The following is a 14,984-nucleotide window of genomic DNA, read 5'->3' as shown; positions in this document are numbered from 1 at the left end:
CTACATGTTTGAATCAGTGCGCTCTACATATGTAGGAAAAAAAGACCTTTCGTATATTGGTATATTATGACATGACATGCAGTCTTCCAATACATTTTATCAATGTTTTGAAAAATAATAAAGTTCCCGTCCAGAATTAAAAAACTTTTAGACCTGAGTACTGCGCCGCCTTTTTATTTACATTTTGTAGATCTTTTATGAATGGTTTATTTTTGGAACTTTTGAAACTTCTAGGAATTTTTAAATCTCTTCTTATGAATCATACTTAACGCTTTTTATATCGCTGTAATTGTTCCAGGTAATCTGCATTTTGACTTAAATGATTGAATATCAAATTTGTATCTAGTACATTAGACGCCGGTCCGCCATATTCCGCGGGCAAACAATCAATCCCAACCATGTCGCGTAGTTTGTTCAAATGCCGACCATCGTGAGTGAAAATCTGCAAAGAAGAAACGGTAAGTCTAGAAAACATGGTGATATGCTATTACTTACGTGCTCCTTAAAATCTTTGTTCATGAAAGGCAGAAACAATGACGAGGTAACGTGCATGAGAAAGCCGCGTTGAATGATATGCACCATGCGCTGTTTAAAAGGCAGAACCGTATTCTTTTCATTAACGATCTTCATAAACATGGGCGAGAACTGACGCAGAAAATTCCGGGTTGTGCTAGAGAAAAACGTTCAGTCAAGAATTTCGTAAATAACATTCTGATAATCTACTACCAACCCCTGAAGATCACAGATCACGGTTATGCCGTGCCGCTGTACGCGCGGCAACATTAGCATCGACTCGAAGATGAGATCATCCATTTCGATTAAATGCTGCAGATAGTCGGGAAATTGCTGGAATGCGTCCACCGTCTTGAAGATGACTAGAACGCGGCCATGCTTGTCCGTTTGCGGCATCACGAAGCGACAGTGCGTAGCATAGAAAAGCTTGGCATAATACTGTATGGGATGCTGGGCCATCCAGGTGGGATGCTTTTGCTTAAAATCGTAGTAGGCATGTATGGCCTGATAGGCCCTTAATGTGTCCCAGTTTGTGTAGTGCAGGAATTTCGTCAAAAATATCTCATCCGTTCCCACCTGCAGCTCATCGGACTCTAGAAACAGCAGGGGAAGATATACATATATCCGTCAAGAACAGAACCGGAACAGAATAATCCGTTTCTTACTCTCCACCAGCTGACGTAGTTGTTTTATCTTGAACAGCTCCTCGGCCGTGTGCTCCTCTTGACTCCGTAGAAACAGCATATTGCGGCGTGTAGATCCTTGGCCTTGAAGTTTTCGCCTGTCCTTAAATCCAAAATGTACACAGATTTTTTGAAATTTCAGTAAATTTTTTAATGTTCCGACAGCGAACAGCACTCGCCGCGCGCTGAATGCGCACTGCTCGTTCAAAATAATATTGAAATTTAATTTGGCGTTATGATTTGTTAGTTTTATAACCCGAACGCATCTAAAATATTAATGGCGCACTTAATGTGTGTTTTTTTTTTCTCATGTACGGGTTAGCTTCAGTTTAAAGCGAACGTACTGTAATCAATAGATGTCTGGTTGGTTTGTATTACATATTTGGAAATGATTCTGATTCCATAGATCGAGCGACTGTTCCAGTAGATAAAGGCGCCCATCGGGATACAGCTTGGACTGACACTTCTCCACACGACAGAGAGTTTTGATTAGTAAGACGATTATTTCCATTTGCATTGCTCTGTTTACGAAGCAACTACGTTTTTGGGCTAAGCTAAGAGCATTGCCCAGAGACGTGACTCTGATGGAAATGTTCAAATTAGCATTGAAATTGACATAACTATTTGAATCAAAAATTTATAATTATTTTTATTAGATTTGCCTGTATAATAACAGTTCGCCAGTTGCTTACAAATCTAAAATATACCATTATTATTGTACTCCAACTAGGGCAAATTTGTGGAATATGTAAATCCATAATGTGTAAACAAATAAGTCTTTAAGGCAATTCATTGAGATTGTCGGAATTTGGGCTAGTGCGTTCCGAATCTCAGAGAACCTCAAGTCCGTTAAAAATTAGTTATAATACTGAAGATCTATCCCGAATGATTTTACATCATAGCAAAATAACCTGTTTAGTTTATATAAGTTCCATATTCTCTTTAATATTATTTAGTACTTACATTCGTGATGGATTCTAGTTGATAAAGATGTTGTCCACAACCACTTTTTGACATTTTGAAATTATAAATTGTAGACCAATATGAATTCCAGAAGGCTTTCGCAAGTACTTATATTAATATTTATATACGAAACTTAATATTGAATAACTTTTATGTTGTCAGATGAAATTGGAAGGCATAACATCACATGGGAGGACATAAATATGACCTCTAAATATGGCAAATCACAAGGCTCTAGCTTTAAGAACGGGGGGAGGGGGAGGTATCCAAAATACGCTAAACTAAATATATATAGCTCTGAGTTATGCTTATAAACTAAGTCTCAAAAAGATTTCAAAATAGAAGTATTATCAATTTATTTTATGTAAAATAGTCATGTTTTACCTTATTTAATGTAATAATATTAAGATTCTTAAAGAGAGATATTTATTCCATCACCATATAAATGCAATCTCTCGCCGAGAATCAGCACTAGAAAATACCCTGCTTAACCGAGAGTCATCACTAGAAAATACCCTTTACCCAGCTTAAAAGTAACCTTCATGTGTCCTTGACATATTTGAACAGAATATCTGCCCTTCTAGCACTTCCGAATAGACCTTTCTTGCTTAGATATAAATACAAGCAATGTAGAAAATTACTCCTACGAAATGTAAATAAAGTATTTTGAGCCCATTTTAAGGATTCCAATCATCAGTCTTATAAGCTCGGTGATCATAAGCTCACCAACAAGGTCACCAACAGACGGCCTTATCTTGCAATAGGCTAGCGTAGACTTGCTTCGCAAGAAATCTGACAAAGAACAAGTGAAGCTATGAATCTTTTGTACAGTCGAAAGAATATCATCCATCCACTTACCTCATCGCATGTGTTGGCACCGCGGCAACGAATAGCAGAAAAATAACATTATTTTGGTCATCCGCCTGGGCATAACACTTGTGATAGTCAGAGCAACTGTATTGATCCAACATAATTGAGGAATTTCTCGTGCCTGCATCGCTGCAATCGTCTTTGGCCACTTTTAGCTCATGCATATTCTCCAAGGTGTGATCGAAGAATTTCTTCAGCATGTCCAAACGCTGCAAGTCGCCGACGACAATGCGTTTGGCATTCGACGACTGGTGGAGATTGCGTGTAAAGACACTTTTGCGCGTCTCAGTATTAATCAGTATAATCGCCAAGACATGTGCATCGATGTCCAGCTGCTCCGGCAGGCTACGTGGAACGCAGCGCTCGACGTTGGCCAACAGATTGCTCTCATTGCGAAATGCATTCATGGCATTTAGATGCAACTCTCGGTACGCAGATTCGGCGCCACAAAGCACGCAGATCGCACTGTTGGCCGACACTGGCACGGTGACAAAACGAAAGGCAATATTTGGACTTTTGCTTGGCAGGTAGACGGGCACGTCGAGCTGCATAGTACTGGAAGAGTTGAGCAGAAAGAGCAAAAGCTCCCTGTCTAGCGTGTCCAGATCCCACCAACCTTCAGTGGCTACAGCAATGCGCTGGCCCACAACCAGGCAGCAGAACAATGAACCACAATTGGCACTGAACTCATTTAGACGGTTGCATAGATGCGCATTTTCTGTTGCCAGGAGACAGTCCGTGTAGCCCAAAAGAGTTGTACCAGAGCTAGACGCTTCTAGCGCAGCATCCACAACTGGCACATACTTTTTCGCATCTTTCTTTAGGCGTTCCAGGAGAGCGGGATGGGCTAACTCATCGCGACTTATGAAAAGCGCTATCCCTCCGAAAGCCAGTTCCGCTAGGGCCTGAAGTTGAAGTTCGCCCATACCGCGGCCACACACAATGAAAGTGATTGCATTGTGAAAGTCACGCCAAATATAGGTCCATTCGTCTGTATGTGTGGTTTGCAGTTGTATGCCGAGTGATTTGAAGAACATGTGAAATCCATTCAGAGAAGCTACAGTCGAAAATGGCAGCTAAATCGAAAACGGCGACAGATACATTTAACAAAAGTTAGCACTATCTATTGGGTGTATATATCATTAAATACTTACATTATCGCATTCACCCTTTTTACGTGTAAATATGGGTAAGCCGCCATTTGTTGTTAGACAATGCAAATAAATCGACATCGAACCTTACAAAATTTTGTATATCGGAGATTGTTGATGTTTGGTGTCTGTGGTCAATTCGGAATAAATTAGAGATGAGCAATTGTGGAATTTATTGAGCCTGGTCACGGACAAATTCTTGTTTTTAAAATACCAGAGATATAAGACTTAAGCAATTCAAACATAATTATTTATATCTATAAACATGGTTAAATAATACACATCTGTGTATTTTATATTAATTGCCCAGGACTGTCGAAATTGCTTAGAAGTTCGTGCGTGCATTTTTGTTTCTGCATAGGCACGCTAAGCTCCAATGTCGATAGTAAAAAAGCAACATTGGCACGATTAACGATATTTGCAAAAGCAAACCTAATTCAGGTCAGGGCTGAATATTTGTTTAATATGGAAACACTGTGTTTTGTATATTGTGCCGGTAGATATTTGTTGAATGCAGACGGACTTCTTTGTTAAAAAAAGTTGCAAACGTAAATAAATGAGATTTGTAGTTTTCCTTACTGCTCTCTATTAGTTACTTCCATTTATATAAACTCTACTCGATTCCGGCACCGCGCATGACGCTTGTGATCCATCCCTGGTTTTCATTACAGAAGGAGAAGAAAAGTACTGCGAAAAAGTTTGTTTCAAACATACAAATTGGTCACAACGTCAACCGTTGTTAGCCAAATTGCAAATAATTGCTCAGCGTGCATGTATTTTGCTACAAAAGGAATAAAATTGACTTGTGTGCCTCGCAATTTGAAATACATTTTTTCCCTGTCTGGACAAAAACGTTGTAGTCTTTTTACTCGTTTTGCGCTTGTCGTTTTCCACGCTGCTTCTTGGGATTCGTAGGTTGCAACGCTTTTCTAAAACTAGGTAAGTGCGTGAGAAAGTTAAAATTAAGTAAATGTGCATAAAAGTCGGTTTAATTTAACAACAAATGTGTTGTACAACAACCCGAAGCCGTGCGTACAATTTAGATTTGTGAAATGCCGTCGCAGTCTCGAGATGCGTTGCGCTGCTTTGATTGTATTTTGCATGTGTAAGCGGCATGTGTGTGCGTGTGTATTTGTGTGTGCTAGAGATGAGCGGTGTCTGATTGACGGTGACGAGCAGCAAGAAAGCAGATGGCGACTTTTCCCTTCAAATACGCACATTTGAAACAGTGCAAGGCGTTTACACATATCACACGTTATATATTTAATTATATATTTAAGTGAAAGTATTTTTATTGAAGGCGCGTTTTTTCTTCCAGTCACTTAACACAAATGCAAGTGACTTCCTACTATGAGATGCTTGGGATGAGTAACAGGTACGCAAATATCGCTCATCTCTACTGTGTGTGTGTGTGCGTATGTGCGAAAAAAAAGTAAGCGCGCGCCACAAGCAATTGTGCATTGGTGTTTGTGTGTAGAAAATAAGAAAACATACGTAAATGTATGTATAAAAGAAATATGGTTGCCTTTATGCCGATAAATGTAATTTCGATATTTTCGATTCTTCTATAGAGTCAATCCAACCAACCAACGAGCAGCTGCCAGCTACCACAGATTTCATCACTGACGCGCCTTCCCCCCTCGTTTTAGCCGGAGGAGCAAGCTAAAATCAATCAAAATTAACGCGGACACAGCTTCTGCTGGTGCTGCTGCTGCTGAGCGACGCAGACGCGAACGCTGCTTTTACTACAAAGCGATGGCGATGTTGAGCTCCGATGAGGCGAGCAAGCTGCTCGACTTCAATCAAAAGCTGGACATTAATCTGCTCGATAAGATTGTTGAGGCGCTCTACTCATCGCAGGGTGAGCAGCTGCGACTGGCGCAGGATATACTTACCACACTGAAGGAGCATCCCGAGGCCTGGACGCGTGTCGACAGCATACTCGAATATTCACAGAATCAGCAAACCAAGTTCTATGCGCTTCAAATACTCGAAGAGGTCATCAAGACACGCTGGAAGGTGCTGCCGCGAAATCAGTGCGAGGGTATCAAAAAGTATGTGGTCAGCCTAATCATTAAAACATCCTCAGATCCGGTCATCATGGAGCAGAACAAAGTATATTTGAATAAGCTGAACATGATTCTGGTGCAGATATTGAAGCGCGAATGGCCACGCAATTGGGAGACGTTTATTAGCGATATTGTGGGCGCTTCCAAAACAAACGAAAGCCTGTGCATGAACAATATGGTTATTCTGAAGAATCTTAGCGAAGAGGTCTTTGATTTCTCGCTGGGACAGATAACGCAAACGAAGGCCAAGCATTTGAAGGATACAATGTGCTCGGAGTTTTCGCAGATTTTTACCCTCTGTTCGTTTGTCCTGGAGAATTCGATGAATGCAGCGCTGATACAGGTCACGCTGGAGACGCTGCTGCGTTTTCTCAACTGGATACCATTGGGCTACATATTCGAGACGACGCTTATAGAGACTCTGATCTTTAAGTTTCTCAGCGTACCCATGTTTCGCAATGTAACCCTAAAGTGCCTGTCCGAAATTGCCGGCCTAACGGCAGCCAATTACAACGATAACTTTGCGACGCTATTTAAGGACACAATGGTGCAGTTGGACCAGATAATTGGCCAGAATATGAATATGAATCATGTGTTCCAGTGCGGCACCGATACGGAACAGGAGCTTGTGCTCAATCTGGCCATGTTCCTCTGTACGTTCCTCAAAGAACACGGAAAGCTAGTCGAAGATGCCAAGTATGTGGATTATCTGAATCAGGCGCTTATGTATTTAGTAATGATCAGCGAGGTCGACGACGTTGAAGTATTTAAGATCTGTCTGGAATACTGGAATAGCCTTGTCGAGAATTTGTACAACACCGAATTCTTTCATCCCACGCTGGAGTCGTCAAAGCGACAGCAGGTTTATCCCCGTCGTCGATTCTATGCGACTATATTATCCAAGGTTCGCTTCATCATGATTTCGCGCATGGCTAAGCCAGAAGAAGTTCTAGTTGTCGAGAACGAGAACGGGGAAGTGGTTCGTGAATTCATGAAGGATACCAATTCGATTAATTTGTACAAAAATATGAGAGAGACTTTAGTATTCCTCACTCATTTGGATTGTGCGGATACTGATCGCATTATGACCCTCAAATTATTAAACCAAGTCAATGGCACTGAATTCTCCTGGAAAAATCTCAACACTCTTTGCTGGGCCATTGGCTCAATATCGGGTGAGTTTTGAGTGTATGACACATATTTTTCTACATTCTATATTCATATATCTTGACACACATTTCCTGTTTACTTATACTGTAGTTTTTATGTCCCTGTCTGCAATGAGAGTTTGTTCCCATAACACAAAAGTATATTATGTTTAATTGTCCATCTGCGTGTCCTAAAAAGGCAATATTGGTCTGACGCTTGATCAGATTCAATAGTCAAGTCGAAACCAAATCTGTCCGTCCATCTGTCCCGATGAATAATCGCGTCGATCTTCGAACCTATTTGAGCATGTGGAAACTGCTATGGATCGCGCAGTTGGAGTCTGTTTGGGTAACTTTCCATGTTTCGCTTAAATCGATCCTGATAAATCCCAATCTCAAACTATATAAAAAGAACGCACAAGAGAACATTTCGCATAGAATGGGGCTAAAAAGATTACAGCTGCGCTGGGATTAGGATATCTTTTCGTCGGACACTCCCGATCAATGCACTCTGTTTTTGTTCTGACAATTAAGATATCATCTATCGTCCGCGCTTGTTAATACTTAATGATCCTCTGACATCGAAAAAGTTATAAGATTGAAATTAAATATATGCTAAAATTATAATTTGTAATTTTAATTCTGCAGGTGCATTCTGTGAGGAGGATGAAAAACGATTTTTGGTTACTGTCATTAAGGATCTACTTGGGCTCTGTGAGCAGAAAAAGGGCAAGGACAATAAGGCGATCATTGCCTCCAATATTATGTATGTGGTCGGACAGTATCCACGTTTTCTGCGCGCTCACTGGAAATTCCTTAAGACGGTGGTTAACAAACTATTTGAATTTATGCACGAAACGCACGACGGCGTGCAGGACATGGCCTGTGACACGTTCATCAAGATAGCAATCAAATGTCGTCGCTATTTCGTCACAATACAGCCAAACGAGGCATGTACCTTCATTGACGAGATACTGAGCACTATGAGCAGCATTATATGTGATCTACAGCCACAACAGGTAAGTCATAAATAAACTATTGGCTGTTCTATATTGCTAAATCGTATCTCTTCACTTGAAACTAGGTGCATACATTCTATGAGGCGGTTGGTTATATGATATCGGCACAAGTAGATCAGGTGCAGCAGGATGCGCTTATTGAACGTTATATGCTGCTGCCAAATCAGGTCTGGGACGATATTATATCACGGGCATCAAAAAATGTAGACTTTCTGAAAAATATGACAGCAGTCAAGCAGCTAGGCAGCATATTGAAGACAAATGTGGCCGCATGCAAGGCACTGGGCCACGCCTATGTCATTCAACTGGGTCGCATTTATTTGGACATGCTAAATGTGTACAAGATCACATCGGAAAACATCATACAGGCCATCGAGGTGAATGGCGTCAATGTGAACAATCAGCCGCTGATCAAATCAATGCATGTTGTGAAGAAGGAGACGCTCAATTTGATAGCCGAATGGGTGTCGCGCTCCAATGACAATCAGTTAGTTATGGATAACTTTATACCGCCCTTATTGGATGCTATCCTGATGGATTATCAGGTGCGTTATGCTCTTTCATTTCTAACTTTTCAGTATTTAACAGTTCATTATTAATGAGTTTAACCGATTTGAATAGGATGCGAAGGATATCATTTTATGAAAACTGCGATATCCTTACCTTAATGTATGCATGTATCTTTGTTCTACGAATAGCTAAATCAATTCAAAGTTAACTGCTCGATCAGTTTTAAAATTATCTTTACGATACTTTGTCTAAATCCTTTTACACGTATGAAATGAATATGGCAAATTGACCATATTGAATCTTTATAGGATGTTCCTGCTATAAGAAACGATTATAGTTTATTTTAATCCCATTTTACAAAAATCTGTAAGGCATCAGATAATAGTTGATTCTGTCGAAAGACTGTAAAATTACAATATTTGCTGGACTCGGTTAAACAATTCATGCATTCACATAAGGAATTTAGAATATATTTAACTAAATGGAAAAATTATGTCTCTAAACCTCGTTTGAACAGAATATTTTTAATTAACCACTATGTTTATGTTGAATCCTGAATCTGTAAGATCCAAAGATATACATTTTGTAATGTGGATTCACGTACAAACATAATAAGATTCATATTTCATTTGAATATGCCTTTGCAGCTGCTTCTGTGATATTAATCAAATGTCTCACATTAGTTTATTATTTAATATTTTTATGATTGCTTATCATCCATAATTCTACTTGTATTATTTGATTGTATTAATACTTAAGATTTTTGGCACGTTTTAGTGCCACTTTCTAAGAATTTATTGGCTGTTTGATTTAATAATCTTTTTAAATTTTTTCTGTAGCGGTGTAAAGTTCCGTCCGCGCGCGAACCTAAAGTTCTGAACGCGATGGCGACGATTGTAAACAAACTGCGCCAGCATATCACGAATGAAGTACCAAAAATATTTGATGCCGTATTTGAATGCACGCTGGACATGATCAATAAGAATTTCGAAGATTTTCCGCAGCATCGATTCAGTTTCTATGAGCTGCTGCAAGCGGTTAACGCGCATTGCTTCAAGGCGTTCCTCAATATACCGCCGGCACAGTTTAAATTGGTATTCGACTCTGTGGTATGGGCCTTCAAGCACACAATGCGCAATGTCGCCGACATGGGTTTGAATATACTCTACAAGGTAAGTGAAACATTTTGCGAGAGTTGCAAGTGATTTAATCATAATATTATTATATAACAGATGCTGCAGAACCTTGAACAACATCCGAATGCGGCGCAGAGTTTCTATCAGACCTACTTTACGGATATCCTGATGCAAATCTTTTCAGTTGTCACTGACACTTCCCATACAGCGGGCCTGCCTAACCATGCTATAATATTGGCTTATATGTTTTCGTTGGTGGAAAATAGAAAAATAACGGTTGATTTGGGCCCCATACCGGACAATATGATATTCATACAGGAATATGTGGCCTCATTGCTAAAGTCGGCATTTAATCATTTATCAGATAATCAGATCAAAGTCTTTGTTACGGGCCTTTTCAATTTGGACGAGAATGTACAAGCATTTAAGGAGCACTTGAGAGACTTTCTAATACAAATTCGCGTAAGTAAACTAGCCAACTGCAAGAGATGCACTCCAATTTTGACCAAATTCCCTATATCAATTATATATATATATATATATACGCTTTTCAGGAGGCGACCGGCGAGGATGATTCGGATTTGTATCTGGAGGAGCGTGAAGCAGCATTGGCCGAGGAGCAGTCCAATAAGCGTCAAATGCAACGTAATATTCCGGGCATGTTGAATCCACACGAATTGCCAGAGGATATGCAGGATGAATAAAATATGCCGTGTGTTAGTTGAAGCTTGAGAATGCTGATGATGATCATGATGATTGATGGTTGATGATTGATGATTGATGATTGAATATGATGTATGAGTGTTTTCTCGTTTGGAGAAAAAGTATAAATGTTTGTTTGATTGATGAATGCATATGAGTATAAACGTTATATATATATACAAACACACACCACACACACACACACACACACACACCTGCACACACACACACACCCGCACACACATACGCGTCTACATGCTGACAGTTGGGTTTCTGTTGAATAAAGTTAAATGATACGAGAATATAAAGCGGTTAATGTGCGCAATTGCATACCTTAATATGATTAACATATTTTAGCGTACTTGCCGCCAGCCGAACCGACAACAAAACCACGCGCACTCCCTAACCCCAAACTTAGCTGATAAAACATCGTCGTCTACATTAAAAAGCAAACGAAAGATGAAAACTTTATACATACATAATTACTAAATACATATAATAATAATAATAATAATAATGTTTGTTTGAAATTTTTAAATGAGTATAATTGTAGAAATATTGTGTGTGAATGAAAACGAGCGAACAACACATGCCCCCACATACTCCTTTCCACATTCAAACGAAAGGAACAAATAATATTAAAGTAAAGTTAATTGTAGTTCGCCCACAACACATCAAGTATATGATTAATGAGTAATTGATTCTATGTATACACTTGCATAAACCCAATCAAATAATTATGTACATGTATGTAATGTGCGTCAAATAAACATACACACAACAACAACACACTCACTTGCAACAAAACAAAAAAAATAAAAAAAACAAAAAACAAAAAAAAAACCAGCTCCATAGAAATTTGTATGCGTATGATTGATGATTGATGAAGATGTTTAAATTTTTACATTTAAATTAGTTTGTACAATAATTTAAATAAAAATCAATTAAAAACACAAAGATCATATCTCTATGTACGAATGTGTGTGTGTTTGGCGGGGACCGGAGAGAATGATTATTGAAGCAGATATTTGACTAGAAATCAGGATCAGAGCATTTTGCAATTGAATTTGAATAGAACACTTATCTTATTTGTTTAGCTTTTTTTTCTCACATTTATTACATAGTTTAAAGGCTCCAAACTAATATTTAAACAATGTGACTAAAATTGTTTTTTATTTTAACTAAAAAAAAAAAAGAAAAAGGTAAAGATTAATTTTTTTATATTTATAACACAAGAATTATAATTATTTTTATAAATAAAACGCAAAACTGAAGCTTACATTTTATTGTTAACAGTTTTCTCAAACATTTACTGCTCGATCTGAATCATTATGGTCTCTGCTTAGGGGGGAGGAGCTTGGGTTTATTTGTATATCATTGCAGCTCTATGTCAGAAGCTTTACGGGTAATCGACAATTGTGCAGAAATTGTGTTTCTTTCGCATAGGAGCTCCATTTGATGTATATATCATTCGAAATGAGCCACGTGTTTCCCATTGGCTTTGTGGGATACATCTTGGTCAGGTTGCTGAATGGCAGCTCGATCTCGTTGGCCACCCGCTGCTTGAAGTCGGTGGCGTTGAACGGCCTGTGCGTTTGCATTGCCCGCGTCACGGCGTCCAGAAACATTGCCCAACGTGGCTGGTAATAGTCGCACATCAGGCCCGACCATTGTTTCGTTGCATAATCGAGAATCTGACCGTTGGGACCCCACGATGTGAGCTGATTGCGCGCATTAAACTCGTAGAGTGGACGCAGTTTATCGCTGGGCGCCAATTTCTTGGCGGCCTCCAGCCAAGTGCCCAATAAATAGTGTACGCCACTTGCCAGTATACGCTCCATATCGTCGAGTAGTTCCAGCAGCTTGCCAGCCAAATACTCGAGACGATTTAGCTGCTCCTTGCGATACGCTGACCTCAGGTTGACGTAAATCTGATCGAAGCTCTGTTGCAGGAACTGGCGCGTTATGTCCACCAGGTCGTGCTCATAGATGGCATACCTGTCATCCGTTAGAGGCACCATTTCCCTGGACGCCAGCAACAGCTGCCAGGCGTCAGTGACACTGGAGCCATTGTACCAGGTCCACGGATTCAAGTTTAGTCCTGGCCTCCTGTTCAAGGCATATTTTCCACGCATGCGTTGCAGGCCATGGAAGGAGTAAACGCCGCCGCGCAACAGCTGCCAAGCCTGGGCCAAACGTGTATCGTTAACGCCATAGCGAGTCAGAGCGAAGTGATCGAACCAGTCGCCAAGTTGCAGCTCCGACGCGCTCCAGCCCTGCTCAAGGGTGAGTGCGAATATGGCATAGTTCTGGCCAATGCCCTCGGGTGTGATGCCTACGCCCACCAAGCTGCTATTGGGCATAATGCGTGCCGATGCAATTCCACTGCCAATGAACTGGGCGGATCCGAAGAGACCCAGCGTACCGCCGAAATTGTTCAGCATGCACCACACAAACGGTTGGCCGTAGTAGGAATGGGTGCGCTGGTATTGCGGAAACTGTTCGCTTTGTAAGTCGAGCACTAGGATGCGACCACGCGGCACGGCTGTGAGAAAGGCCTCTATAAGCTCATCTGTCCAAAAGATATCCTTCAGAAACATCCAACCCTGCAGCAACCAGACGGCATTCCCATCCACCTCTCGCATCGAGTTATAAATTGCCTTGGCTGTCGAACGCATATATCCCGGCTCAGCTAGCGGTGGCTGCATCTCGTTAAAAGGATCACTGAAATAGATGTGATTGGAGCCATAGACTTGGATGACACGCCGCAGGAACATGGCGCCCAACTGCTGAAAAAGCGGATCGTGTGGCTCCACAAACAGGTCGCAACAATACTGATCAGGAAAGTTATTCCAGCGCTCGGCAGGCGTATAGTTGGCATTGGGAAAGACCCGTCGCATGGCCGTAGGCACATGTCCGGCAAATGCTGGCAGAGCGACGCTCATGCCCAGTTCGCGTTGTGCACGCACAATGAGTTGTTGCAGCAGCTGCTGGAGACGCCTGTGTGCGGGTGGCAGTGGACCAGCCCAGCCACGAATGTTGCCCATGCGCTGCCAGGCCTGGAACGCCGGACCGGCAAAGTGTGCGTCTATTTCGTTCGCATTGAGGCCCAGCTCTGTGTACACAGCCTGCCAGATGGCCTCCTGGTTGGGCGCTATCACAAGATTAATGCCCATCATCGCCATCCAATCGATGTGTGCACGCCACTCCTCAAAGCTCCACCACACATAGCTGTAGCTCCAGGTGCACACATTCTGGTAGTAAATAATGGAACTGGCCGACTTGGAGGTGAGTGTCACGTTCGGCAGTTGCAATTGCTCGGAGAGCTCGATGCGTGTCTTGAACCAGTCCAAATCCTGATTGAGCACATATTTTAGATAGTAATGAAAGCCCTTGCACACCGAGACGCCATCCCATCCGGCTATTAACACCTTGCCATTGTCCAATCGACTGATCTGTAATTAAAAATCATTAAAAAATTGATCTTCTCTGTTTTGATTCAACTATTATCTGGTATATTGGTCACCTGATAGCTGCTTGTTTCGAGCAGCTTGTTCACTTCCACCTGGAATAAATTGGATGCTCGCAGCCCGATCACACGTTGCATGAGCTGCCGCACGGCTGCTTCCTGCACGTCCGGCGTGGTTTCAGGCGTCAAACGTGCCACCAGCTCCGGCCCGAGCTGGCAATGACCGAAGCTCAATTTGTGCACGAAGGTCAAGACCAAGAGCAAGAGAACACTGACACGCCCGACCATGACGCTCAATGTCAACAGCTCGAGTCGCACTGGACGCGGGCTGTGTCGTGCGCTCCAGTTGTTGATAATAAACGTGAGATCTTTCTCTTCCCTGCTCTCTCAGTGTCGAAATGCACGCTGGCGCTCTATTTAAATATAGTTTGTTTCTTATCAGCAAATGCGCTCCAGTCGAGCGTACAGGTGGGCCCAGCACAAGCACATCAATTTAATTACTCATGTCCGTAAAGTCTAAAGATTTTTCGTCAAGTCAATTGGCTCGTTCACAATATTCACCACTTGCGTTTAAAACGGTAAACACAACACACACTGGCGTCAATTGTAAATTTATCGCTGAGTGTGTGCACACTGGACAGACTTGAGTGCATTTTTCTTACTCGATAGATTTAATCGGATGTTGGAAGATGGAGCCGATATTTGAAACAGATTTCACAGCTTGGCGGGAGGCAAAAGGCACTGATCGATT

General features: G+C 41.3%; 4 protein-coding genes across 7 annotated transcripts; 1 reads left to right on the top strand and 3 right to left on the bottom strand.

Moving 5' to 3' along the window:
- Positions 1-158: 158 nt before the first annotated feature.
- Positions 159-1,395, bottom strand: LOC6634147 (retinaldehyde-binding protein 1). Its single transcript, XM_002057588.4, has 4 exons — positions 1,179-1,395; positions 731-1,106; positions 496-670; positions 159-442 (listed from the first exon to the last, which is right to left on the bottom strand). Exons 1-4 carry the CDS (start codon positions 1,255-1,257, stop codon positions 266-268), a joined length of 807 nt encoding a protein of 268 aa, XP_002057624.1. The 5' UTR covers positions 1,258-1,395; the 3' UTR covers positions 159-265.
- Positions 1,396-2,498: 1,103 nt separating this feature from the next.
- Positions 2,499-4,486, bottom strand: fy (fuzzy planar cell polarity protein-like protein). The gene is made up of 3 exons (XM_002057589.4): positions 4,184-4,486; positions 3,018-4,105; positions 2,499-2,951 (listed from the first exon to the last, which is right to left on the bottom strand). Exons 1-3 carry the CDS (start codon positions 4,259-4,261, stop codon positions 2,894-2,896), a joined length of 1,224 nt encoding a protein of 407 aa, XP_002057625.1. The 5' UTR covers positions 4,262-4,486; the 3' UTR covers positions 2,499-2,893.
- Positions 4,487-4,648: 162 nt separating this feature from the next.
- On the top strand, positions 4,649-11,622 carry emb (exportin-1 emb). 3 transcript variants are annotated; one of them, XM_015169818.3, is made up of 8 exons: positions 4,649-4,728; positions 4,852-5,119; positions 5,752-7,424; positions 8,046-8,416; positions 8,482-8,961; positions 9,766-10,098; positions 10,159-10,524; positions 10,617-11,622. In XM_015169818.3, the coding sequence occupies exons 3-8, from the start codon at positions 5,936-5,938 to the stop codon at positions 10,764-10,766; spliced, it is 3,189 nt and encodes a 1,062-aa protein (XP_015025304.1). In that variant the 5' UTR covers positions 4,649-4,728; positions 4,852-5,119; positions 5,752-5,935; the 3' UTR covers positions 10,767-11,622. The 3 variants fall into 3 exon arrangements, with proteins under 3 accessions (XP_015025304.1, XP_032293749.1, XP_032293748.1); XM_032437858.2 differs by adding an exon at positions 5,499-5,555 and having other exon boundaries at positions 4,667-5,119; XM_032437857.2 differs by having other exon boundaries at positions 4,667-5,119.
- Positions 11,623-11,904: 282 nt separating this feature from the next.
- Positions 11,905-14,800, bottom strand: Naglu (N-acetyl-alpha-glucosaminidase). 2 transcript variants are annotated; one of them, XR_004304475.2, is made up of 3 exons: positions 14,291-14,799; positions 12,045-14,219; positions 11,905-11,945 (listed from the first exon to the last, which is right to left on the bottom strand). XR_004304475.2 is itself a non-coding variant. In XM_002057591.4 (2 exons), exons 1-2 carry the CDS (start codon positions 14,519-14,521, stop codon positions 12,150-12,152), a joined length of 2,301 nt encoding a protein of 766 aa, XP_002057627.1. In that variant the 5' UTR covers positions 14,522-14,800; the 3' UTR covers positions 11,968-12,149. The 2 variants fall into 2 exon arrangements, 1 of the variants encoding a protein (XP_002057627.1); XM_002057591.4 differs by lacking the exon at positions 11,905-11,945 and having other exon boundaries at positions 11,968-14,219; positions 14,291-14,800.
- Positions 14,801-14,984: the final 184 nt, after the last annotated feature.

Source organism: Drosophila virilis, chromosome 4 (genome assembly GCF_030788295.1).
Source record: "Drosophila virilis strain 15010-1051.87 chromosome 4, Dvir_AGI_RSII-ME, whole genome shotgun sequence".
NCBI classification, from domain to species: Eukaryota; Metazoa; Arthropoda; class Insecta; order Diptera; family Drosophilidae; genus Drosophila; species Drosophila virilis.
The sequence above is the reverse complement of the archived record's forward strand: the minus strand, read 5'-3'. Positions and strand labels throughout refer to the sequence as shown.

Bases quoted from the DNA above. Each gene is read 5' to 3' on its own strand.
- LOC6634147 (XM_002057588.4), bottom strand. From the start codon at position 1,257: ATGCTGTTTCTACGGAGTCAAGAGGAGCACACGGCCGAGGAGCTGTTC. The intron at 1,107-1,178 runs GTAAGAAACGGA...TGCTGTTTCTAG, and splicing joins ACTACGTCAGCTGGTGGAGA to AGTCCGATGAGCTGCAGGTG. The intron at 443-495 runs GTAAGTAATAGC...TCTTCTTTGCAG, and splicing joins ACAAAGATTTTAAGGAGCAC to ATTTTCACTCACGATGGTCG.
- fy (XM_002057589.4), bottom strand. From the start codon at position 4,261: ATGTCGATTTATTTGCATTGTCTAACAACAAATGGCGGCTTACCCATA. The intron at 4,106-4,183 runs GTAAGTATTTAA...TTTTCGATTTAG, and splicing joins AAAAGGGTGAATGCGATAAT to CTGCCATTTTCGACTGTAGC. The intron at 2,952-3,017 runs GTAAGTGGATGG...GTTCTTTGTCAG, and splicing joins GTGCCAACACATGCGATGAG to ATTTCTTGCGAAGCAAGTCT.
- emb (XM_015169818.3), top strand. From the start codon at position 5,936: ATGGCGATGTTGAGCTCCGATGAGGCGAGCAAGCTGCTCGACTTCAAT. The intron at 7,425-8,045 runs GTGAGTTTTGAG...TTAATTCTGCAG, and splicing joins GGCCATTGGCTCAATATCGG to GTGCATTCTGTGAGGAGGAT. The intron at 10,099-10,158 runs GTAAGTGAAACA...ATTATATAACAG, and splicing joins GTTTGAATATACTCTACAAG to ATGCTGCAGAACCTTGAACA.
- Naglu (XM_002057591.4), bottom strand. From the start codon at position 14,521: ATGGTCGGGCGTGTCAGTGTTCTCTTGCTCTTGGTCTTGACCTTCGTG. The intron at 14,220-14,290 runs GTGACCAATATA...TTTTAATTACAG, and splicing joins TCGAAACAAGCAGCTATCAG to ATCAGTCGATTGGACAATGG.